Raw genomic sequence first — 26,209 nt, 5'->3', positions numbered from 1 at the left:
GAGTCTTGCTTTTTAAATTGTGCACGCCAACCGACAACTCAAATAGGTTTTACTTCCCTCTACGTTGAGAAGTCAAGCCAGATGAAGTAAGAATTCTGCTTGGTGGCCAACAGACAGAGTCAACGCCCTCTGGGTCTTTTCCTTTCCAAAGTGGAGAATGACTGCTATATTTAGAACAGATAACCAACAAGGACCTACTGTAGAGCACAGGGAACTCTGCTCAATATTCTCTAATAACCGCAATGGGAAAAGAATTTGAAGAAGAATAGATACATGCATATGTATAACTGAATCACTTTGCTGTACACCTGAAACTAACACAACACTGTTAATCAAAAATGCTCCAATATAAATTGAAAATTAAAAAAAAGAATGAATTTAAAGTCATCAAATGACCGACTTACAGGCAGTAGAAAGTTATGTGAAGAATTCTTAAAGGATCTAATCTTGTCTTAAGTAAGTGAAAATTCGCCCATGTTCTGATGACACTGCTCTTATACTTTCTTCAGTCATTTATGTGTGGCTTTCCATTAATCCATCATTTTTATTAACGGACTATTATAAATTCTTCTTTATTGCATTTTCCTGACATGATTTCTCAGTCTCTGTGGGTCACACTCTCCGCTCTAGTGCATGTGGAGTTCACATGGGCAGCTGGAGCCGGAAGCCTGGCCGTGGTGGGCTCCCTCGCCCCCAGGTCAGGTCTGCTTCCCCTGGCTCTAGGGCTGGCACCAGCCTACCCTCTGCCCCTACTTCCACCCAGAACATGCTGTCTTATGTTACACTCAAACACGTACCACAGAAAGGCGACATGAGGAAGGATGAAGAAAAGCAACGAAGTATGCGTAAAGGGCTGGGGTGAGGGAATAAACAATTTTTCACATTCTGCTTCCATTTACATACAATCAGCCCTGGGACGTTGCCTATGCTAAGAGAACAGACATGAATTCCTAGGTATGTACACTGAAGAATATGTATATATATATATACACACACACACATGTATATATATATATATATGCAACAGAACACATTGCTAAAAATGGATGAATATTTCATACTGACCTTGGGGGGTTTAAACGGATAGTCTGGTGAAAAGGTAATGTCAAGAAAGAACACCCCTCCTTCATAGACAGATCCTGGGGGTCCCAATATAGTTGACCTCCATTCATAAATGTTGTCTCCTTTGGGTCCAGCACTGAAATAAGACATACAAATAAAATGTGCTTAGAGATCATATAAAGCTTGGAATTTAAAAAATATCTATTTACGGTAACAATAAATTGAGCCATTCCATAGAAACACACCGAAGTTAATAGATTAATTCTACATAAGGAGTCACTTGTCAACATCATCAGTATTCTATAAATGGAATATGTTGGTATTACTAAATAAAACAGAACCAAGAAGATTCTGTTTTGCCATTCATAACCCTAAACTTATGAAACTAAAGATTCCAAGGACCGTAGACCAGAGGTAGGAGCACAAATGTTTGATAAAGCATAAAACTATTTCTGAGATCCTGAAAAGGGTGATATAGTGTCAAAAAGATAAATTTTCAAAGCTACAAGGGACACTAGAGAAAAAAAATACCCTAATCCTTTGTTAACTAAGAACACAAAAGAGGTTCATGGAGATCAGTAAATGTTCATCATTGATAAGACTCAGCTCAAGTATCATTCCCATCTGAATCTTCTTTTCTCTCTCTATCCAAAGATTCCTGGCCAACGCCCACACCCTCCAACTAGTGTGGTCTATAGAAGATAAGATGCATCCTTTTTTTTTTTTTTAACATCTTTATTGGGGTATAATTGCTTTACAATGGTGTGTTAGTTTCTGCTTTATAACAAAGTGAATCAGTTATACATATACATATGTTCCCATATGTCTTCCCTCTTGCGTCTCCTTCCCTCCCACCCTCCCTATCCCACCCCTCCAGGCTGTCACAAAGCACCGAGCCAATATCCCTGTGCCATGCGGCTGCTTCCAACTAGCTATCTACCTTACGTTTGTTAGTGTGTATATGTCCATGACTCTCTCTCGCCCTGTCACAGCTCACCCTTCCCCCTCCCCATAACCTCAAGTCCGTTCTCTAGGAGGTCTGCGTCTTTATTCCTGCCTTACCCCTAGGTTCTTCATGACATTTTTTTTTTCTTAAATTCCATATATATGTGTTAGCATACGGTATTTATCTTTTTCTTTCTGACTTACTTCACTCTGTATGACAGACTCTAGGTCTATCCACCTCATTACAAATAGCTCAATTTCGTTTCTTTTTATGGCTGAGTAATATTCCATTGTATATAGGTGCCACATCTTCTGCATCCTTTTGTTTTATACCTGTGTTGTGTAACTGTTTGCTTTTTCCATCCCTCCCTGGAAGTTCTTTGAGGAACAGATTTTGCCTTGTCCTCAGTGCCTAGTAAGTAAATGTTTATTGGATGATGATGCTGGGTTAACAGTGAAGCAAGGGGAAGCCACATGGCTACTAGCAGCAAACACACGTCCCCCAGTTGCAGAGAAACTCACTGAGGAAAATAAGGCCCACACAAGTCAACTTAACTGTGTTAATTCTCCCAGGGTAACAGAAGGCAAAGTGAGATTATAGTTTAGCTCCAGTGTTCCTCTTGCCCCATCAAGCTAATATGTACATCTAACAGCCAGAAATTCCCCTCACACCCTGTAGCAAAGTGGGAAACCCTGTTAAAGTGCTTGAGAAGATTTTATTGCCAACAAAGATTTCTCTTCTTTCTTATTTTGAAATTAGTTCATATCTATAAAAAAATTCATTGTTGAGCCGTATATCAGAAAAGCATGCATCTTATCTGTGACCAAGGAGGAAAAATATACAACAGGGAAAAGACAGCCTCTTCAATAAATGGTGCTGGGGAAACTGGACAGCTACATGCAAAAGAATCAAACTGGACTACTCTCTCACACCATATACATGATTAAACTCACCATGGATTAAAGACTTAAATGTAAGATCTAAAACCATAAAAATCCTAGAAGAAAACAAAGGCAGTACACTCTTTGACATCTAAGATTGACATCTTAGCAATATTTTTTTGTATGTGTCTCCTCAGGCTAGGGAAACAAAAGCAAAAATGAACGGGACTCCGTCAAACTAAAAAGCCTTTGCACAGTGAAGGAAACTATCATCAAAATGAAAAGGCAGCCTACTGAATGGGAGAAGATATTTGTAAATGAAGATATTTGTAGAAGATAATGTAGATATTTGAAGATATTTGAAGATATTTGTAAATATTTGTAAATATTTGTTCAATAAGGGGTTAATACCCAAGGTATACAAAGAACCCATACAACTCAACATCAAATAACATACAACCTATTAAAAAATGGGCAGAGGACCTGAACAGATATTTCTCCAAAGAAGACATACAGATGGCCAACAAGCACATGAAAAGACGCTCAACATCACTAATCATGAAATGCAAATCAAAACCACAATGAGATATCACCTCACACCTGTCAGAATGGCTATCATCGAAAAGACAACAATTAACAAGTGTTGACGAGGATGTGAACAAAAGGGGAAGCCTTGTGTACTGTTGGTGAGAATGTAAATTGGTACAGCCACTATGGAAAACAGTACGGAGATTACTCAAAAAAGTAAAAATAGAACTACCATACAGTCCAGTAATTCTGCTTCTGGGTATTTATCTGAAGAAATTAAAACAGTAATTTGAAAAGTAACTGAAAAGATATATGCATCCCAGTGTTCACTGCAGCATTAGTTACACTAGCCAAAATACAAAAATGCAACCTAAGTACCATCGATAGATGAATGGATGAAGAAGATGTGGTACATACATATACACACAATGGAATATTACTGAGCCATAAAAGTATGACATCTTGCCATTTGGGACAACATGGATGGACCTTGAGGGTATTATGCTAAGTGAAATAAGTCAGACAGAGAAAGACAAATACCACATCATTTCACTTACATGTGGAATCTAAAAAACAAAACAAAAGAATACATGTAAGAAAACAGAACAGACTCAGATACAGAGAACAAACAGGTGGCTGCCAGAGGGGAGGAGAGGTTGGCGGATGAGAGAAACAGGTGACGGAGATTAAGAGGTACAAACTTGCAGTTAGAAAATAAATGAGTCACAGGTATGAAGTATACAGTCAATAATTATGGAACATTTTTGTATGGTGACACCAAAAAACCCCCCACAAAAACCCCAAATCCAAAAAAGCATTCATCTTAACCAAGTTCTGATTATTCTGGGAATGCAAGGATAGTTTAATAATAGAAAATTATTATTGTAATTTACCTTGTAACACATTAAAGTAGAAGAAAATGATAATCTCTAAGAGGTGCAGAAAAAGCACTCCATAGGTGCTTTTTTATTAAAAATGATAGCTATTTAAGATAAAAACTCCTAGCAAAATTAGAATAGTAAGAAACATCTTTAACCTGATAAAAAGCATATACCAAAAACCTCATAGCAACTATATATTCAATGGTAAAATATTAAAGCACACCCTTTAAAAACTGAGGAACATGACAAGGATGCCCACTATATCCATTTCTAATCATTACTGTATTAGAGCTCACGTTCATCAAGGTATGAAAGGGCACAGGAAAAAACCCAAAAGATTTATGGATTGGGATGGAAGAAATAAAGCTGTTGGCATCTGCAGTATTTATGTACACAGAAAAAACCTCCCCAAATCGATACACAATTTATTAAATTTAATAAAAGTTTAGCAAAGTAGCTGGATGTAAGATCAACAGGCAAAGTCAACTGCATTCAACACACCAGCAAAATTAGAGAATGTATTTTAGGGCTTCCCTGGTGGCGCAGTGGTTGAGAGTCTGCCTGCTGATGCAGGGGACACGGGTTCGTGCCACGGTCCAGGAGGATCCCACAGGCTGCGGAGCGGCTGGGCCCGTGAGCCATGGTTGCTGAGCCTGCGCGACCGGAGTCTGTGCTCCGCTACAGGAGAGGCCACAGCAGTGAGAGGCCCGTGTACCAAAAAAAAAAAAAAATTATTTTAAGATACCTTTTATAAATAGTATTAAAAATATAAGAAACTTATGAATAAATTTCATAAAAATATGTACGATTTTTATGGAGAAAATTATAAAACATATTGAAATACACTCAAGAAAATTAAATATCAATAGATGAAGACACCAAGTTTATAGGTAGGAAGACCCAGGATCCTGAGTATGTCAATTTCTCCCTGATCCAATGCAATTCTAATCCACAGTCCAACAGTTTTTTAAAAAACGAAACTTGACACATTGATTCTAGAAGGCGTTTGGGAGCTCCAAGAAGCTCCTGAAACTTTTCTACACGCATATGAAAATCTGATATATGTCAGAACTGATGGGGCTAAGAAAACAGTTCTGTCTTTGGGCAACAGAAATTTGATTTCTACCTCAATAAATATGTAAGACTCTGTTGCAGATGGATTAAACACTTAAGTGCAAAAATCAAAAGTTTTGGAGTGTGACTAAAGAGGGTGACAAGGCGAGCCATCAACTGAGAAAAGATATTTGGATCATATAAAACTGACAAAATTCTAGTGTCCATAATATACAAATTCCTATCAATCAATAAGGAAAAGACTAACGATCCATTAGAAGGGAAAAAAGAGGAAACACGAATGGCCATCATCATAGGAAAAATGCTCAATCTCATTAAAATACGAGAAAGGAAACAAAATTACAATTTAATATTATTTCACAAAATATATAGGCAAAAATAAATGCCTGACAAAACCTAGTGTTGATGAAGATGTGGAAAAACAAGAACCATCCATTGTTGATAAGCGTGCCAATCACTCTGAATGAGGACGTGGACTTCCCTAGTTCAGTTGGATATAGACACTTCTATATTACAACACAGGAATTTCACTCCTAGGTACACACCCCAGAAAAACTTTTACCCATGCACCAGAAGACATGTACAAGAATGTTCATGGATGCACTATTTGTAATAGCAACATTAGAAACAACACAGGTGTTCATTGACAGAAAAATGGATACATTCACCCAAAGGAATACTACACAGCAGTGAAAATATATAGACTAACATTGATAAATCTTAGAAATAGCATATTGGATAAAAAAGCAAGTCTAAAAGGAATATATACGGTATGACACTATTTCTACAAAGTTTAAAAGCAAACAGGAAAATAAATTATGGAGGGACATATACAAAAAGTTCCAGAGAGGAGTCTCCTGGGTAGAGTGGAGAAGTAGCACACAGGAGCTTCAATGGTTCTGGGGATGTTCTACTTCTCAGGATGTGTGGTGGATTCAGGAGTTATTTGTTTGATTACTAGGTTTCATAACTTACTTAGGAGTTAGGTATCTTAGATCTGTATCACATTTTCATATTAAGATAAACTATGCCAACAGCAAGTTGTAGCACAGGTACAGTGTGATCCTACTATAGAAACTAGAAACATATTAATAAAGCAACATTTTATATCATTTATGCATGCAAATCTATGTCAATGTCTTTCAGGAAATGAACTGGAAAAATACACCCAAATTCAAGATGGTAGCTGTGCAAGGAACAGGGGAGAACTGGAGGGGGTGAGGGGAGGAAATCTGAACATAGAGAATGAAGGAGAGTTCAATTTTATTTCTACAGTTTGATTTCTCTTATTTAAAATAAGATGTAGTAAAATAAAATAAAAGAAAACCACAGTTAGCCAAGTTTATGGCCAAGTACTGAAACATGGTGCAAGGGACTGGGGTGCAGCCTCCCTGCCCCATCTGACCACTGATCTCCCTCTCCTGAAGCAGACAGTGAGGCAGACAGAATATTCAGGCCAGATGACAGCAAAACCTTGCCAACAACAGCCCTTGTTGCCAGACAAGCTCACTCATTTAGATGAATGATACACATGGTTACGCCCGGAGCTATAATTAGACGCAATACACATAGATAAGTTTATTAGAAGGAAGGGCTTAAAAGTAAATTATAGGTTTGTACTTACAACATTACTTCAAGGTAGATGAAATTTAGTTTAAAAAATACACACAGGAGAGCGTACAGCTATGAAACAGTGTGCAGAGACACATTTCCCAAATCTGAAGATATAATTTGTGAGTCACTTTGAGGAATTTTAAGATGATTTTCCAAGAATGGTCACCACAGTTAGTTATATAATGTCGGCTAATTAAGGAGTCACCAATAGTGCCACCAAAGAAGGACATCAAAAGCACAGGGCAGGAGATACTGCACAAACTGGGCCGTGTCTGCAGATAACGTATATTCCATTTGTGCCCATTCCAAGTTTTATCTGGCTCTCAGTCAGAACTCCAAATTTTATTGCTTCTTTTAAGTCAGTAAGCTGTCCATGTACTTATTAACAGTGGATTAAATAACTCAGTTCACAGTATCACTCTGAGTTGGTTCATGCTGCCAAAATGTGTCTTTCTGAGAAATTACTAGTAGTGACAACCTACCTGAAAAACAGATGGGTGCTTTATTTTTACTTTTTAATTAAAAAAAATTTTACCAGAGTATAGTTGATTTAAAATGTTGTGTTTTTTTTTTAACATCTTTATTGGAGTATAATTGCTTTACAATGGTGTGTTAGTTTCTGCTGTATAACAAAGTGAATCAGCTATACGTATACATATATCCCCATATCCCATCCCTCTTGAGTCTCCCTCCCACTCTCCCTATCCTACCCCTCTTGGTGGACACAAAGCACCGAGCTGATCTCCCTGTGCTATGTGCATGCTTCCCACTAGCTATCTATTTTACATATTGTAGTGTATATACATCCATGCCACTCTCTCACTTCATCCAGGCTTACCCTACCCCCTCCCCGTGTCCTCAAGTCCATTCTCTACATCTGTGTCTTTATTCCTGTCCTGCCCCTAGGTTCTTCAGAACCACGTTTTTTTTTTTTAAGATTCCATATATATGTGTTAGCATACAGTATTTGTTTTTCTGTTTCTGACTTACTTCACTCTGTATGACATACTCTAGGTCCATCCACCTCACTAAAATAACTCAATTTTGTTTTTTTTTATGGCTAAGTAATATTTCATTGTATATATGTGTCACATCTTCTTTATCCATTCATCTGTCGATGGACAATTAGGTTGCTTCCATGTCCTGGCTATTGTAAATAGAGCTGCAATGAACACTGTGGTGCATGACTCTTTTTGAATTATGGCTTTCTCAGGGTATATGCCCAGTAGTGGGATTGCTGGGTCATATGGTAGTTTTTTAATGAACCTCCATACTGTTCTCCACAGTGGCTGTATCAATTTACATTCCCACCAACAGTGCAAGAGGGTTCCCTTTACTCCACACCCTCTCCAGCATTTCTTGTTTGTAGATTCTTTGATGATGACCATTCTGACTGGTGTGAGTTGATACCTTATTGTAGTTTTGATTTGCATTCCTCTAATGATTAGTGATGTCGAACATCCTTTCATATGCTTGTTGGCAATCTGTATACCTTCTTTGGAGAAATGTCTATTTAGGTCTTCTGCCCATTTTTAGATTGGGTTGTTTGTTTTTTTGATATTGAGCTGCTTGTATAATTTGGAGATTAATCCTTTGTCAACTGCTTCATTTGCAAATAATTTCTCCCATTCTAAAGGTTGTCTTTTCGTCTTGTTTATGGTTTCCTTTGCTGTGCAAAAGCTTTTAAGTTTCATTAGGTCCCATTTGTTTATTTTTGTTTTTATTTCCATTTCTCTAGGAGGTGGATCAAAAAGGATCTTGCTGTGATTTATGTCATAGAGTATTCTGCCTATGTTTTCCCCTACGAGTTTTAAAGTGTCCAGCATTACATTTAGTTCTTTAATCCATTTTGAGTTTATTTTTGTGTGTGGTGTTAAGGAGGGTTCTAATTTCATGCTTTTACATGTAGCTGTCCAGTTTTCCCAGCACCACTTATTGAAGAGGTTGTCTCTTTGCCACTGTATATTCTTGCCTCCTTATCAAAAATAAGGCGACCACGTGTGCGTGGGTTTATCTCTGGGCTTTCTATCCTGTTCCATTGATCTACATTTCTGTTATTGTGCCAGTACCATACTGTCTTGATTACTGTAGCTTTGTAGTATAGTGTGAAGTCCGGGAGACTGATTCCTCCAGCTCCGTTTTTCTTTCTCAACATTGCTTTGGCTATTCGGGGTCTGTTGTGTTTCCATACCAATTGTGAAATTTTTTGTTCTAGTTCTGTGAAAAATGCCATTGGTAGTTTGATAGGGATTGCATTGAATCACTGTAGATTGCTTTGGGTAGTATAGTCCTTATTATAATGTTGATTCTTCCAATCCAAGAACATGGCATATCTCTCCATCTGTTGGTGTCATCTTTAATTTCTTTCATCAGTGTATTATAGTTTTCTGCATACAGGTCTTTTGCCTCCCTAGGTAGGTTTATTCCTAGGTACTTTATTCTTTTTGTTGCAATGGTAAATGGGAGTGTTTCCTTAATTTCTCTTTCAGATTTTTTATCATTAGTGTATAGCAATGCAAGAGATTTCTGTACATTAATTTTGTATCCTGCAACTTTACCGAATTCACTGATTAGACCTAGTAGTTTTCTGGTTCCATCTTTAGGATTCTCTATGTACAGTATCATGACATCTGCAAACAGTGACAGCTTTGCTTCTTTTCTGATGTGGATTCCTTTTATTTCTTTTTCTTCTCTGATTGCTGTGGCTAAAACCTCCAAAACTATGTTGAATAGTGGTGAGAGTGGACATCCTTCTCTTGTTCCTGATCTCAGAGGAAATGATTTCAGTTTTTCACCATTGAGAACAACGTTGGCTGTGGGTTTGTCATATATGGCCTTTATTATGTTGAGGAAAGTTCCCTCTATGCCTACTTTCTGGAGGGTTTTTATCATAAATGGGTGTTGAATTTTGTCGAAAGCTTTTTCTGCGTCTATTGAGATGATCATATGGCTTTTCTCCTTCAGTTTGTTAATATGGTGTATCACATTGATTGATTTGCGTATATTGAAGAATCCTTGTATTCCTGGGATAAACCCCACTTGATCATGGTATATGATCCTTTTAATGTGCTGTTGGATTCCGTTTGCTAGTATTTTGTTGAGGATTTTTGTATCTACGTTCATCAGTGATATTGGCCTGATGTAATCTTTTTTTGTAACGTCTTTGTCTGGTTTTGGTATCAGGGCCTCGTAGAATGAGTTTGGGAGTGTTCCTCCCTCTGCTATATTTTGGAAGAGTTTGAGAAGGATAGGTGATAGCTCTTCTCTAAATGTTTGATAGAATTCGCCTGTGAAGCCATCTGGTCCTGGGCTTTTGTTTGTTGGAAGCTGTTTAATCACAGTTTCAATTTCAGTGCTTGTAATTGGTCTGTTTATATTTTCTATTTCTTCCTGGTTCAGTCTCAGAAGGTTGTGCTTTTCTAAGAATTTGTCCATTTCTTCCAGGTTGTCCATTTTATCGGCATAGAGTTGCTTGTAGTAGTCTCTTATGATCCTTTGTATTTCTGCAGTGTCAGTTGTTACGTCTCCTTTTTCATTTCTAATTCTATTGATTTGACTCTTCCCCCTTTTTTCCTTGATGAGTCTGACTAATGGTTTATCAATTTTATCTTCTCAAAGAACCAGCTTTTTGTTTTATTGATCTTTGCTATCGTTTCCTTCATTTCTTTTTATTTCTGACGTGATATTTATGATTTCTTTCCTTTGGCTAACTTTGGTTTTTTTTGTTGTTGTTCTTCTTCTTTCTCTAATTGCTTTAGGTGCAAGGTTAGATTGTTTATTTGAGATTTTTCTTGTTTCCTGAGGCAGGATTTTATTGCTATAAACTTCCCTCTTAGAACTGCTTTTGCTGCATCCCACAGGTTTTGGGTAGTCGTGTTTTCATTGTCATTTGTTTCTAGGTATTTTTTGATTTCCTCTTTGATTTCTTCAGTGATCTCTTGGTTATTAAGTAGTGTATTGTTTAGCCTCCATGTGTTTCTATTTTTTACAGATTTTTTCCTGTAATTGATATCTAGTCTCATAGCATTGTGGTCAGAAAAGATACTTGATATGATTTCAGTTTTCTTAAATTTACCAAGGCTTGATTTGTGACCCAAGATATGATATATCGTGGAGAATGTTCCATGAGCACTTGAGAAGAAAGTGTATTCTGTTGTTTTTGGATGGAATGTCCTATAAATATCAATTAAGTCCATCTTGTTTAATGTATCATTTAAAGCTTGTGTTTCCTTATTTTCATTTTGGATGATCTGTCCATTGCCGAAGGAGGGTGTTAAAGTCCCCTAGTATATTATTGTGTTACTGTTGATTTCCCCTTTATGGCTGTTAGCATTTGCCTTATGTATTGAGGTGTTCCTATGCTGGATGAATAAATATTTACAATTGTTATATCTCTTTGCTGGATTAATCCCTTGATCATTATGTAGTGTTCTCTTTGTCTCTTGCAATAATCTTTATTTTAAAGTCTATTTTGTCTGATATGAGAATTGCTACTCTAGCTATCTTTTGATTTCCATTAGCATGGAATATCTTTTTCCATCCCCTCACTTTCAGTCTGTGTGTGTCCTTAAGTCTGAAGTGGGTCTCTTGTAGACAGCATATATACGGGTCTTGTTTTTGTATCTATTCAGCCAGTGTGTGTCTTTTGGTTGGAGCATTTCAACCATTTACATTGAAGGTAATCACTGACATGTTTGTTCCTATTACCATTTTCTTAATTGTGTTGGGTTTGTTTTTGTAGGTCTTTTTCTTCTCTTGTGTTTCCTGCCTAGAGAAGTTCCTTTAGCATTTGTTGTAAAGCTCGTTTGGTGGTGCTGAATTCACTTCGCTTTTGCTTGTCTGTAAAGGTTTTAATTTCTCCGTCGAATCCGAATGAAATCCTTGCTGGGTAGAGTAATCTTGGTTGTAGGTTTTTCCCCTTCATCCCTTTAAATATGTCCTGCCACTCCCTTCTGGCTTGCGGAGTTTCTGCCGAAAGATCAGCTGTTAACCTTACGGGGATTCCCTTGTATGTTATTTGTTGCTTTTCCCTTGCTGCTTTTAATACATTTTCTTTGTATTTAATTTTTGATAGTTTAATTAATATGTGTCTTGGCAATGGTTCTCTTTGGATTTATCCTGTATGGGACTCTCTGTGCTTCCTGAAAGCGACTGACTATTTCCTTTCCCATATTAGGGAAGTTTTCAACTATAATCTCTTCAAATATTTTCTCAGTCCCTTTCTTTTTCTCTTCTTCTTCTGGGACCCCTATAATTCAAATGTTGGTGCATTTAATGTTGTCCCAGAGGTCTCTGACACTGTCCTCAATTCTTTTCATTCTTTTTTCTTTATTCTGCTCTGTGGTCGTTATTTCCACTATTTTACCTTCCAGGTCAGTTATCCGTTCTTCTGCTTCAGTTATTCTGCTGTTGATTCCTTCTAGAGAATTTTAAATTTCACTTGTTGTGTTGTTCACCATTGTTTGTTTGCTCTTTAGTTCTTCTAGGTCCTTGTTAAACATTTCTTGTATTTTCTCCATTCTATTTCCAAGATTTTGGATCATCTTTACTGTCATTACTCTGAATTCTTTTTCAGGTAGACTGCCTATTTCCTCTTCATTTGTTAGGTCTGGTGGGTTTTTATCTTGCTCCTTCGTCTGCTGTGTGTTTTTCTGTCTTCTCATTTTGCTTAACTTACTGTGTTTGGGGTCTCCTTTTCGCAGGCTGCAGGTTCGTAGTTCCCATTGTTTTTGGTGTCTGCTCCCAGTGGCTCAGGTTGGTTCAGTGGGTTGTGTAGGCTTCCTGATGGAGGGGACTGGTGCCTGTGTTCTGGTGGATGAGGCTGGACCTTGTCTTTCTGGTGGGCAGGACCGTGTCCGGTGGTGTGCTTTGGGGTGTCTGTGAACTGTTATGATTTTAGGCAGCCTCTCTGCTAATGGGTGGGGGTGTGTTCCTGTCTTGCTGGTTGATTGGAATGGGGCGTCGAGACCTGAAGCTTGTTGGTCATTGAGTGGAGCTGGGTCTTAGCATTGAGACAGAGATCTCCGGGAGAGTTCTCACTGATTGATGTCATGTGAGGCCGGCAGGTCTCTGGTGGACCAATGTCCTGAACTCGGCTCTCCCACCTCAGAGTCTCAGGCCTGACACCCAGCCGGAACATCAAGACCCTGCCAGTCACACGGCTCAGAAAAAAATGGAGGGAAAAAGAAAGGAAGAAAGAAAAAAAAAATATAGTTATTAAAATAAAAAATATCATTAAAATAAAAGAATAATAAAAAGAAAAGAGCAACCAAACCAATAAACAAATCCACCAATGATAACAAGCATTAAAAACTATCCTAAAAAAACAAAAACAAAAACGGATAGACAGAACCCTAGGACAAATGGTAAAAGCAAACCTACACAGATAAAATCACACAAAGAAGCATACACATGCACACTCAACAAAGAGAAAAAGGAAAAAATATATATATTTTTTTTTTAAAAAAGAAGAGAGCAACCAAATCAATAAACAAATCTACCAATGACAATAAGCTCTAAACTAAAATAAACATAAGACCAGAAACAAATTACATGCAGACAGCAAACCCCAAGTCTACAGCTGCTCCCAAAGTCCACCTCCTCAATTTGGGATGATTCGTTGTCTATTCAGGTATTCCACAGATGCAGGGTACATCAGGTTGATTGTGGAGATGTAATCCGCTGCTCCTGAGGCTGCTGGGAGGGATTTCCCTTTCTCTTCTTTGTTCTCACAGCTCCCGGGGTTCAGCTTGGGATTGGGCCCCGCCTCTGCTTGTAGGTCGCCGGAGGGCGTCTGTTCTTCGCTCAGACGGGACGGGATTAAAGGAGCAGCTGAATCGGCGCTCTGGCTCACTCAGGCCGGGGGGAGGGAGGGGTACGGAATGCGGGGCGAGCCTAAGGGGCAGAGGCCAGCGTGACACTGCATCAGCCTGAGGCGCACCGTGCGTTCTCCCGGGGAAGTTGTCCCTGGATCCCAGGACCCTGGCAGTGGCGGGCTGCACAGGCTCCCAGGAGGGGAAGTGTGGATAGTGACCTGTGCTCGCACACAGGCTTCTTGGTGGCGGCAGCAGCAGCCTTAGAGACTCATGCCCATCTCTGGGGTCCGCGCTGATAGCCGTGGCTCGCGCCCGTCTCTGGAGCTCATTTAGGCGGTGCTCTGAATCCCCTCTCCTTGTGCACCCCAGAACAATGGTCTCCTGCCTCTTCGGCAGCTCCAGACTTTTTCCCGGACTCCCTCCCGGCTAGCCGTGGTGCACTAACCCCCTTCAGGCTGTGTTCACGCCACCAACCCCAGTCCTCTCCCTGGGGTCTGACCTCCGAAGCCCGAGCCTCAGCTCCCAGACCCCGCCCGCCCCGGCGGGTGAGCAGACAAGCCTCTCGGGCTGGTGAGTGCTGGTCGGCACTGATCCTCTGTGCAGGAATCTCTCCACTTTGCCCTCCGCGCCCCTGTGGCTGCGCTCTCCTCCGCGGCTCCAAAGTTTCCCCCTGCCCAGCCCCAGTTTCCACCAGTGAAGGGGCTTCCTGGTGTGTGGAAACTTCCTCCTTCACAGCTCCCTCCCAGAGGGTCAGGTCCCATCCCTATTCTTTTGTCTCTGTTTTTCCTTTTTTCTTTTGCCCTACCCAGGTACGTGGGGAGTTTCTTGCCTTTTTGGGAAGTCTGAGGTCTTCTGCCAGCATTCATTAGGTGTTCTGTAGGAGTTATTCTACATGTAGATGCATTTTTGATGTATTTGTGGGGAGGAAGGTGATCTCCATGTCTTATCCTTCGCCATCTTGAAGGTCCCCCCAGAATATTTTTTTAATGTCAGAATTATTTGGGTCTAGGGACTTGCCTGGTGGCGCAGTGGTCGAGAATCTGTCCGCCTGCCAATGCAGGGGACACGGGTTCGATTCCCTGGTCCAGGAAGATCCAACATGCCGCGGAGCGACTAAGCCTGTGCATCACAACTACTGAGCCTGTGTTCTAGAACCCGCGAGCCACAGCTACTGAGCCCGTGTGTCACAACTACTGAAGCCCGCGCACCTAGAGCCCATGCTCCACTACAAGAGAAGCTACCTCAATGAGAAGCCTGCGCACCACAACGAAGAGTAGCCCACACTCGCTTCAACTAGAGAAAGCCTGTGTGCAGCAACAAAGATCCGACGCAGCCCAAAATAAATAATAAATAAATAAATTTATTAAAAAAAGAATTATTTACATCTATACAAAACGGAAGAATGGGCTTTTATACACTCTGACTGGCCCAAAAAGTGAGAAGCAGATGCTGCAGACTGTTTTACCCTTTAAACTATCCCTTCTTTCTTCAATTGGTCAAATAGAGGTTGGTGCCAGAGGACACTTGCAGTACAGTGGGGAAGCCCGTGGACAGGCTCTGAGCCAGATCTGCCTGTCTGACTCCCAGCCCTCCCGCTGAGCACCTGTATGACCCTGGGTAAATAAGTCATCTCTCTCTGTTTTAGTTTTCTCATCTGCAAAATGGGGCCGTTACAGCACCGACCTGGAGGACCAGCTGTGAAATTTTAGTGGAACTGCACTCACAGAGCTTGGAAAATGGATCTATAACAGTCCAAATGGTAAGCCTCCAAATGTTAGCTGCTATTGGTGTCGCAGTTATGCCTGTGGGTGGCACAAAAGTTCACCAACACACTCAAGAGGTTACTGCCTGGTGGTTTTCTAACAAAGGTTTCAGGATACCAGGACTAGAAAGCAGGCTACCAAGACCTGTGCACAAATAATGGCAATTATCTTTCTCTTCATCATCACCCTGCCATCTAATCTTATGATGTGTATTTAGGGCGAAACTTTGGAAACCATTAGAATTCATAGCTGCCGCTCCCAGGAAACCAAATTTTGCATTAAATGGAATGTTTATTTACAATCAGGACTTTTAGGTATGAAGTTATTATATTTAGCAACGTTTTCCCACTTGTGGTATTCTTAATGTTCAGTACCCTTAATTTTCTTTAATTTTCAGATTTTATTTATTTATTTTTAAAAATTTATTATTGAAGTACAGTTGATATACAATGTTGTATTATTTTCTGCTGTACAGCAAAATGATTGAGTTATACATATATATACATTCTGTTTCGTATTCTTTTCCATTATGGTTTATCACAGGATACTGAATGTAGTTCCCTGTGTTATACAGTAGGACCTTGTTTATCCATTCTCTGTATAACAGTTTGCTAATCCCAAACTCCCAATCCTTCCCAACCAACCCCCCAGCTCTGGCAACCACAAGTCTCTTCTCTATGTCTGTGAGTCTGTTTCTTGTTTTGTAGATAAGTTCATTTGTGTCATATTTTAGATCCCACATGTAAGTGATATCATATGGTGTTTGTTTTTCTCTGACTTACTTTGCTTAGTATGAGAATCTCTAGGTCCATCCATGTTGCTACAAATGGCACTGCTTCACTCTTTTTTATGGCCGAGTAATATTCCATTGTATGTATGTACCACTTCTTCTTTATCCATTCATCTGTCGATGGACGTTTAGGTTGCTTCCATGTCTTGGCTACTGTACAGAGTGCTGCCGTGAACATAGAGGTGCATGTAACTTTTTGAATTAGAGTTTTGTCCGGGTATATGCCCAGGAGTGGGATTGCTGGATCATACGGCAACTCCATTTTCAGTTCTCTGAGGAACCTCCATACAGTTTTCCATAGTGGCTGCGCCAATCAGATTTTTTTTTGCGGGGGGGGGGGGGGGGCGGGTGGGGCACGGCACCGTTCAGCTTGCGGGATCTCGGTTCCCCGACCAGGGATTGAACCCAGGCCACTGAAATGAAAGCGCCGAATCCTAACCGCTAGATCACCAGGGAACTCCCAGACTTTATTTTTTAAAGAAGAAAAATAAACACAGTTAACAGAGTTAAACTGCAAATAAAAGACAAATCTATTAAAATGCAAATATCAGTTCACAAATTACTAATTGGTTGAAGGGCCAAAGCTGCTGCTTGGAGAAATCCTTTAGAGAATCAGTGTTATAAACTGTTTGGCTTTAAATGCCGTTCTCTACAGTGGAAGAGCCCTTATGTATATATGAAATGTTACACATTTACAATAAAACTGACGAAAAGGAAGGACTAAGTGCTCACTGTATTTAAGATCGTAAGATGCTCTAAATATATCTGAATACTTTGAATGTGCTGCGCCACAGCTGTGGCTCTAAGACTGAGAGTTTTTGGCTCTGCCTGCTGCCTTTTCGTTAATGCTGACTCCAAGCCAGGTACAGAGGAAGGATGCCTGGGCTCCCCAGGACAAGGAACCTGCCTTTGGAGAGATTCTCTGACGTGCCAATACTCATCTGAAATCGACGGGACAGGGTAGCAAGGAGAAGACGGTAGCAAGGAGAAGACGGTACCAGGGGACCTCTCAGGAGCTCTGGCAATCTCTGCTTATACATCAGACTCCACGGAGCTGAATTCACCCCTTCCCACTGGGAGGCACGTCATTCACACACAAATGATATACTGCACCCATGTCCAAAGTCCCTTTGCGAGTAAACAGCTGCAGGCATTTTGAGCTTCTGGGGTTACAACATAATAAATAACGTGTGTTTCTCTAGTGTCAGACTGGAAGGAAAGGGTAGTTTCTAGTTCCCGTGTGTTGAAAGAAAATATAAAGGCAAGGTGCAGATCAGCTGCAGATAAGGATAGTAGGAAAGGCAGCTAAAGAGGGGAAAAGCCACACAACTGTCTGAATGAAATGAGGAAAAACATGTGGGCGTGGGGAGGTTTAAGGGGGAAAATGTTTTCAGCGCTCTCAAGGTCATACGCGGACCTATTTGTTGCTTGCTTTTTGTCTTCCTTTTACTAAAATTCTCCGTAGCTCTGCCCCCCGCCCCGATTCCTGAAAAGCTCTCTTCCCCAGGTATCTAAGAGCCTCCTCTGACAGGGCACCGCTCCGACGCCTCTGTCCTCTTCAATGACACCTCTTCAGCGTCTGCCTCGCTGGGGGCTCTACCCTCGGCCACCTTTTCTCACCTTCCACCTCGGGATCTCATCATCCACCTTCGACAATCAACCTACCAAACACTGATAGAATCTCTAACCTGGTCGGAAACCTGACCGTCGACGGGGACCGTGCTGCCTCCTTCTCCTCTCATTAGGTTCCCCAAAACCTGCTGAATCGTGCTCCATAGTACCTTCCTAACCCGTCTACTGGCTGCATCCTCTGTCACTTCCATGACGGCACCGGCATCCTCTGTGGTCTCCCTGCTTCCAGTTCTGCTTTCCTCCCATCCTTCCACTGAAGGGCAGAGAGGGCAATCTCCAGGAAATCTTTTAAATGGGATCTTGTTTCCCTGTTTCCTCTGACTTCTTAATAACTTCAAGATCAAGCCCTGGTTCCTCTGGAGCACGCAAAGTCTTCCAGAAAGATCTGGCTCCAGCTTGCATCTCTGGCCTCATCCTTTGCAGCCCCCTCTCCCTCCATCCTCCAAGCATACTGGAATCACCTGTAGAACCTCCACAGGGACTGGGTTCTTTCTGGGCTTTTGGATAAGATGCTCTGCAGGTCTGACCATTCTACTTGTCCTTGAGGTCTTAACTTAGCTGCCTTCTCCTCCAGGACATCTTCCTTACCCCCAAAGGCAGGGGGGTAACATTCTATGCAAACATGACATTATACAAACAGTTACGAATGGGGCCTTTAATACTGGGGAAAGAAGAAATGTTAAGGAACAACATTTTCTGGATCACAGGAAAGGAGGACTCACTCTGATGGTGAAAGGGCTTGTTAAGAAAACAAGCCAGGTCTGCAGCTCTCGAGAGGACAAATAGAGAATGGTGCCTCACAAACTCCTGGGGGTCCCTATGTTTGTATTCAGTGATTTTTTTCTAAAGAACCAGGACCACTGAAGTCCACCATAACATCATAGGAAGTCAGGATATAACAGTGCTGAGTATGGAATAACTGAATCACTTTGCTATACACCTGAAACTAACACAACATTGTGAATCAACTATATACTCCAATATAAAGGAAAAAATTAAAAAAAAGAATCAGGCAAAAGGGTGAAATCCTAAAAGAAAGGACAATTAAAAAAAAAAAAGACAAGATCCCTTATGTACACTAAGCTCCAAGCAGAATTGGACTGTTACTATTTCCTCCAAGTACCGTTTCATACAGCTTCTTTCTAAGCTCACAAGGATATGGTGCTTATCTCGAGGTAGTCCAAGAAAAATAATTATTTTACGCTTTTTGTGAATAGTGCTTTAATAAATGGGAAGGACCTTTGTCCTCAATCACCTTTTCAGATTTGAGATGCAAAGATGAAAAAAAAAATTCATTTGACTATAGTTATCTTTTACCAAATCTTAAAAGTCGTTACTTTCACCTACTTTGCATGCTTTGTTAACAGCGTCAATGACTGGGCTGAGAGGAAGAAACAGGAGGAAAATAAAATTTTAAACACAAAATAAGTACTGCTTAAGAATCATAGCACTTCCTTTGCCCAGGGCAGGCAGCAGCTGAAAAGACAGTATGCTAAGTCATAAACTAACCTTCTAGAAGTTACCGAGGAAGGCAGTCTCTTTCAGTTATATTCATGACAGCTTAGACATCCTTGCTTCTTTCTACATTACATAATACAGGAGTGTGTGGTGTATGTGTTTAATTTTCCCAAAAGGTGATATATTGCACTGAGTGAACAACTTTGCAACAGACATAATTTTAAGAGGCATAACTATGAAATAGCGAGGAGGGAAAAGCAGAGAAACTGGGAAGCAGGAAGACCTCAGGGAAAAAATGGTATATTCTCCCTTTCCCTTCTAAGCTACATTTCCGTAAGACGCATTCACTTGTAAGCACAAAGATAAGTCACAGAGTCAAAAGGAACCACATCCTATTTTATATATGTGGGTTGTCAGAAATAAGGTTATCATCATAAAGACTTTGGAAACCATCTAGTTCAACTTTTTCATCGCCCAGAAGCAAGCATTAGAACTGGACTGGAATTCCACTGAGTTAGACCGTTAGGCATAACATCAATCAGCGTTACTTAAAATACTGAATTATAGAATTTTTAATCCTTTAGTGAGCTGAAAGGCCTCCAGCAATAAGGTGATGGAGTTATTCTCAGTCTTTAAAAAATCTTTTTCGGGGCTTCCCTGGTGGCGCAGCGGTTGAGAGTCTACCTGATAAAGCAGGGGACACGGGTTCGAGCCCTGGCCTGGGAGGATCCCACATGCCGCGGAGCAACTAGGCCCGTGAGCCACAACTACTGAGCCTGCGCGTCTGGAGCCTGTGCTCCGCAACGAGAGAGGCCGCGACAGTGAGAGGCCCGGGCATCGCGATGAAGAGTGGCCCCCGCTTGCCGCACAGAAATGAAGACCCAACACAGCAAAAAAAAAAAAAACTTTTTCAATGCACCTTCGCCTTGCTGAAAAAATAACCCACTTCAGCAATGACGCTCAGCATGTATGTGGGGGTAGGGCAGGGGAGGGAATAATTTGAAAAAATGAAAAAGCTCTTTTCCCGCTGGGAATCCCTTCTATTTCAAAGCCTTCATTTCAAAGGCGGTAAGATTAACGGTCAGAAAAGTGAAGTAAGTGCTTTGCCCAAGACCACACCTGGACACACCTGCGCCCTCTGACCCCAAGAAGAGCTCTTCCTGCGTCACCACTGCTGCTAATCAGACAGCAAGACTCAACTGGAAAAGCCGCGTGGCTACCACAGCGATAAACTGCTCTGCTCCAGACAGGAGACCGGATAGCAAGACCAACATCTGGACTGTCTTCTGCCTTCACAACCTGGGCACGTTTCAGGGTAATTTCAGAGGTTTGGTGAACAGCCATTTTTATTTCAGCTCCCCAATTTTTTTTTTTTTTTAACTTTTCAAAGTAGAAATAGCAACTTTCTTCATTTCTTCAGGAACTCTACCATTTCTTGCCACCCCGCTTTTGTTGCTCACCTCCCACCTCAATTCCTGTGCATTTTCTCTAGTTTGTGTGAGAAATGGAAGCTCTCAAGCTCCCCAGGCCTGCAGAATTAGCCCTCTCTTATCTGCACTGTAAGAACAATTTTGGAGCTAGCCCACGTGGCTCGTCATGTGTCTTTATTATTTAAAACCCCCACTCCACCCCCAAGTGTTAGACAGGAAGGCTGTAGAGCTGTAATGCGTCTCCTGATCTTATCTGCAGGTTGAACAAGCCTTTGACAAGCAGACAAGCCCCTGCTGACCCTGCTCAGTTCTCAGGAAGTCAAATCCTTCTCAAAGCGTTTCAACTCTCCAAAATGTTACCACGCACTGGGGACAGAATGTAAGATCCCCTGGTATCATTTCAACAGCAGCTCTATGACTTTCTGACATTTATACTATACCAAAGTAAGAATTCTATTCAAATGTTAGGGCCGGGTGGACCTCGAGGACAGCTAACTATTCTTAGGAGAGATAAGATTTGTTTGTTTGTATACAGAGTTACTATCAAGGCAATTTTGTTTCTCAGGTTAGATACCTCCAATATACTCGATACACTTCTCACTGGCTGAGAATCTTTGTTTCTTTCATAGGAAAGTGGTAAGCAACAATTTCCTCACAGAGCTGCCTCATTTATTCCAAAAAAGTCAGCTGTGATATCCTACAACCTGCGCGGTTTTCTCTGTATCCCTGACGCTGCTCTCTGGCCCCAAGATTCACCATCACCGTCTTCTTCCACCTGGCTGCCTGGAGGCCAAGGTTAGCCCAGAGGAGAGAGAGGAAACAAGTCAACCAAAAGACTAACGGCAGGGCTTCCCTGGTGGCGCAGTGGTTGAGAGTCCGCCTGCCGACGCAGGGGACACAGGTTCGTGCCCCGCTCTGGGAGGATCCCACATGCCGCGGAGCGGCTGGGCCCGTGAGCCATGGCCGCTGAGCCTGCGCATCCAGAGCCTGTGCTCCGCAACGGGAGAGGCCACAGCGGTGAGAGGCCCGCATACCGCAAAAAACAAACAAACAAACAAAAAAAAGAGACTAATGGCAAAAGGAAACTGCATGCATGATACTTCATAAATGCTTGTTGAAAAATAACAAACATCTGGGGCAGAAGACTAGTCTATTAGTACAGCATAGTGGTAAAGGAAGTGGGCTTCACACGGAGAGGCTCAGCATCTGAATCCCGGCTCTGCCACTTACTGTGGGAAAGATCAAGTCGATTCCAACAGGTACAGGAAGCTTGGGCCTAACAGGTGAAATGCACTGCATGGAAAAAAAAGCAGGGAGGCGGAAGTGGGCTCCCTGCTGGGAGAACAGCAAATATGCAGGTGACTGAGGTGAGGCGGTGTAGGGCCTTAAATGATATGATAGGAATTGGATTCTGGAGGCCTGTGGTTTTCAAATGTGGTGGTTCTAGGAGCTGCAGGGCTCCACCGAGGTCTTCTGGGAATCACTCATCTCTCTGCTCCCTCCCACCTGAGATTCAACCAGAGAAACGCCACTGAGTGTATATATATATATTACACACACACACACACACACACACACACACACACACACACACACAGACATTTAGTGAATAAAAGGAGTCTAGTGCTTTAAAAAAGGACTGAACTAGAACTTAAAAAAAAAAAGCCTGGGTCCCACCCAAGACCAGCTGAAGCAGAACTAAAGAGCACCTGGGACTGAGAACCACTATCACAGATGATGGATTCACTGCGGGCCTTGAAGTATGGTCCAGAGAGTAGCAGCGTCACGCAACAGAACCTACTTTTACAAAAAGAGCTACAGAGCGGGGAGGAATGAATTGGGAGATCGGGATCAACACATACACACTACTATGTATAAAACAGATAACTAAGAAGGACCTACGGTATCGTACTGGGAACTCTACTGAATACTCCGGAATGACCTACGGGAAAAGAATCTAAAAAAGAGTGGGTATATGTATAAGGTATAACTGATTCAGTCTGCTGTACACCTGAAACTAACAGAACATTGTAAATCGACCATATTTCAATGAAAACTAATTTAAAAAAATAAATTAAAAAAGAGCTGCAGATGACCAGTATGGACATTAAAGGCTGACACTGATGGAAGTTTCTAAGTAGGGATCACACAATGAAATCCTCGTGATAAACAAGAGCTCCATTTACTGAGACTCAGACACGGTGGCAAGGCCTTTTCCACACCGCTCTGTAAAAGGGAACGTTGTTTACCTTGTGAGGGCTGTCAGAGGAACTAAATACATGTAGTGTCAAGTATAGCTCCTGGCAAAGAGTGGGTGTTTTAAAAAACGGTAGCTATTACCCTTAACATATATTCCTTCAAATTACTGCCACTCTGCAAACTTATTGTTTTCTGAAACTCAGGCTCAAAGAAGGTCAGTGGCTTGACAAAGGTTACACAGTGAATGGTGGAACTGAGTTTCAAACCCTGGATTGTCTCATTCAAAACCTTTTCTCCTTTCCCCCCAGTGCTCTGACAGCAGGGCTCAGCACAGAACGAGAGCAGGAGAAACGGAAGACGCGGTAGCCCTGATAATAAACTAAACGGTGTCAGCACAGCTCCCTACATTTCTGTCGAAGAGACGAGAATTGGCTAAAATGACAAACAAGTACCAATAAAAAGCAGATTAGAGTCATTACGGTCTGAAGAAAACATGTAAAGTGCTAACATCCTGTAAATATTTAGCAACTTAGTTAACAATCTTACTCTAGTAATATTTACTTAGGATTTAACAATCTTTCATCACTGGACGGGTTTAGAGCGTGCACAAAGCACTTTCACGTGCATCATCTCTTTTCACCTTCACCACAACTATGTGAGACGGGATTATTATTCTCAAACGAGATGACGCCAGTTACTGTTTTCCTCCTTAAACCCCCCTCGAGGCTCACAAACCAAGATTTCCTAATACCCTACAGTGGCTTTCAGGAAAGAATCAGGCTTTGTGTTTAAAAAAACTCCGGATTTTCAGTGACATGCACATATTTCATCGTCTGTCATTCTTTCTTCCCTTCAGCCCATCAGCAAAGATGAGAAGACAGATTTTGGTCCCAGGGAGTAAGAACAGGGAGGTAGTGTGGGTCCACTGTTATCTGCTCCGTAGAGAGGGGCTGGAAGGGACGTGACTGAACTCTGGGGGCTCTTGGCACAAGTGCTGCCCCAGCTGGAGGTGACTTTTTTAAATTTAATTTTTATTGGAGTATTGTTGATTTACAATGTTGTGTTAGTTTCAGGTGTACAGCAAAGTGAATCAGGTATCTGTCTACCTATCTATCTATTCTTTTTCAGATTCCTTTCCCATATAGATTATTACAGAATATTGAATAGGGTTCCCTGTGCTATACAGTAGGTCCTTATTAGTTACCTATTTTATATATAGTACTGTGTATATGTTCATCCCAATCTCCTAATTTATCCCCCCGCCTCACTTCCCCAACTTTGGTAACCATAAGTTTGGTTTGCAAGTCTGTTTCTGCTTTGTAAAAAAGTTCATTTGTATCATTTTTAAAAAATTAGATTCTACATATAAATGATATCGCACGATATTTGTCTTTCTCTGTCTGCCTTACTTCACTATGATCATCTCTAGTGAATTTTTTTTTTTTTTTTCGGTACGCGGGCCTACTCACTGTCGTGGCCTCTCCCGTTGCGGAGCACAGGCTCCGGACGCGCAGGCTCAGCGGCCATGGCTCACGGGCCCAGCCGCTCTGCGGCACGGGGGATCCTCCCGGACCGGGGCACGAACCCGTGTCCCCTGCATTGGCAGGCGGACTCTCAATCACTGCACCACCAGGGAAGCCCTCTAGTGAATTTTTATGAGACCAGCCACACAAGATAGCCTGATGGAGAAGAGAGAACGGGGAACCAAACAGAAGACTAAGAAGTTACTTTGCGACGTTTGGTGTGTTCACAAAATCTATGGAGTTATGCCCTTTACCCTCCACATCATTTGTGGCATTATGTCTATCAGGCATCCTTAAGAGTCTACAAAATTCCTGATTCCATAGCTGTAAAGAACACACGTTCTTTTTTTAAAATTGTATTGGCGCACAGCTAACTTACAATGTTGTGTTAGTTGCAGGTGTCCAGCAAAGCGAATCAGCCCCCCCCCCCCATGTATATCTATCCATTCCGTCCCAGACTCCACCTCCACACAGGTCACTACAGAATACTAAGAGGAGAACACCCATTCTTACAAGGGGAGCCCACGAAAAGCTCTGGAAACATTCTGCTCCCCACTTGGCTCCCGGGGTCGGGTTAGGATTGCACTTCCATACTGCTCAGTTGTCTACGGACATCCATCATGCCCTCACTTTCATGCGAGATCCCGCAGTCTGCCCTCGTAAAACATTTATGGAAGGGACTTCTAACACTCAACTTGGTGATTTAACCTTATACGAAGTTCATTAGTCATGGCATCTACATCCATTTACTACAGAAGCTATGATTGCCTTTCCGAGTTCAGCCACTGCCTTCTCTCTTTGTAAGTGAAACACAGATTTTACTGAAGATCTGCTACTTAAGAACCACCAATTTATAGTATCCCTTAATCATGCCTGTCGAAGCAGGCTATCTTTGAGGGATTTCGTGGTTTTTGCTTTTGGCAGTGCCGCAACGGTGGAAATAACTTACACTGTCCACCCCCATCTTTCAGCGTCTGCTAATACGAAGGGCTGCCCACTGCCAAGCAGATTTAATTTACCTACTTCTCAGTTTGCATTAACCTTTGAATAATAAAGCACAGCTGAGGCTGCTGTTAGAAACAAACCGAGGAATGAATAATTTAAAACACCTTCTCAGCCTTGGAAAGACCAATCCCTAACCATTAGGAGAGTTTTAATTGTGACTGAACTAAGCATTAAAAAGGCTAATTGTATTCTTTATAAATGGAAACAGACGCTAAGGACATAGTGTGCCTACAATATATATAGTACATGAAAAGCAACGCTCTGAAAGCGCCTGGTAATTAGTTCCAATGAAAAAAAAGCAAGAGGAGTCTGAGTCTAAAGAAAAAAAAAAAAAAAACTTCTAAAGATGGGTGCTCTCATTATCCAGGAACAGAAAAAAAAAATTGCTACTTCTTATAGAAAGCCATTATTCATTTGATGCAGGTGGATTGGCTGGAATAGCACTTAAAAAGATAGAAATGTTAAAGCTGAAACAAAGGTTGAGAATCGAATATATTACAGGCAAACCCTATCTTCTCTGAATCTGTCAAGTGCTTCTGCCAGCTGGGATTCTTCTTTGCTTTTGATGGATTTAATTTTCCTCTGGGAACCCAAATCCAAATGTACTG

The 26,209-nt window shown here is 41.4% G+C and overlaps 1 protein-coding gene across 1 annotated transcript in view; it reads right to left on the bottom strand.

Moving 5' to 3' along the window:
- The window catches only part of LOC309962612 (ubiquitin-conjugating enzyme E2 E2), a 354,003-nt gene that overhangs the window by 79,589 nt on the left and 248,205 nt on the right, over positions 1 to 26,209 (bottom strand). The window contains exon 4 of the mRNA XM_082840507.1: positions 1,066 to 1,198. Within this exon, the coding sequence (XP_082696633.1) occupies positions 1,066 to 1,198 (133 nt within the window). The remainder of the gene's footprint in view (positions 1 to 1,065; positions 1,199 to 26,209) is intronic.

This window comes from Leucopleurus acutus (genome assembly GCF_964270905.1).
Source record: "Leucopleurus acutus genome assembly, chromosome: 5".
In the NCBI taxonomy this organism is placed as follows: Eukaryota; Metazoa; Chordata; class Mammalia; order Artiodactyla; family Delphinidae; genus Leucopleurus; species Leucopleurus acutus.
The sequence above is the reverse complement of the archived record's forward strand: the minus strand, read 5'-3'. Positions and strand labels throughout refer to the sequence as shown.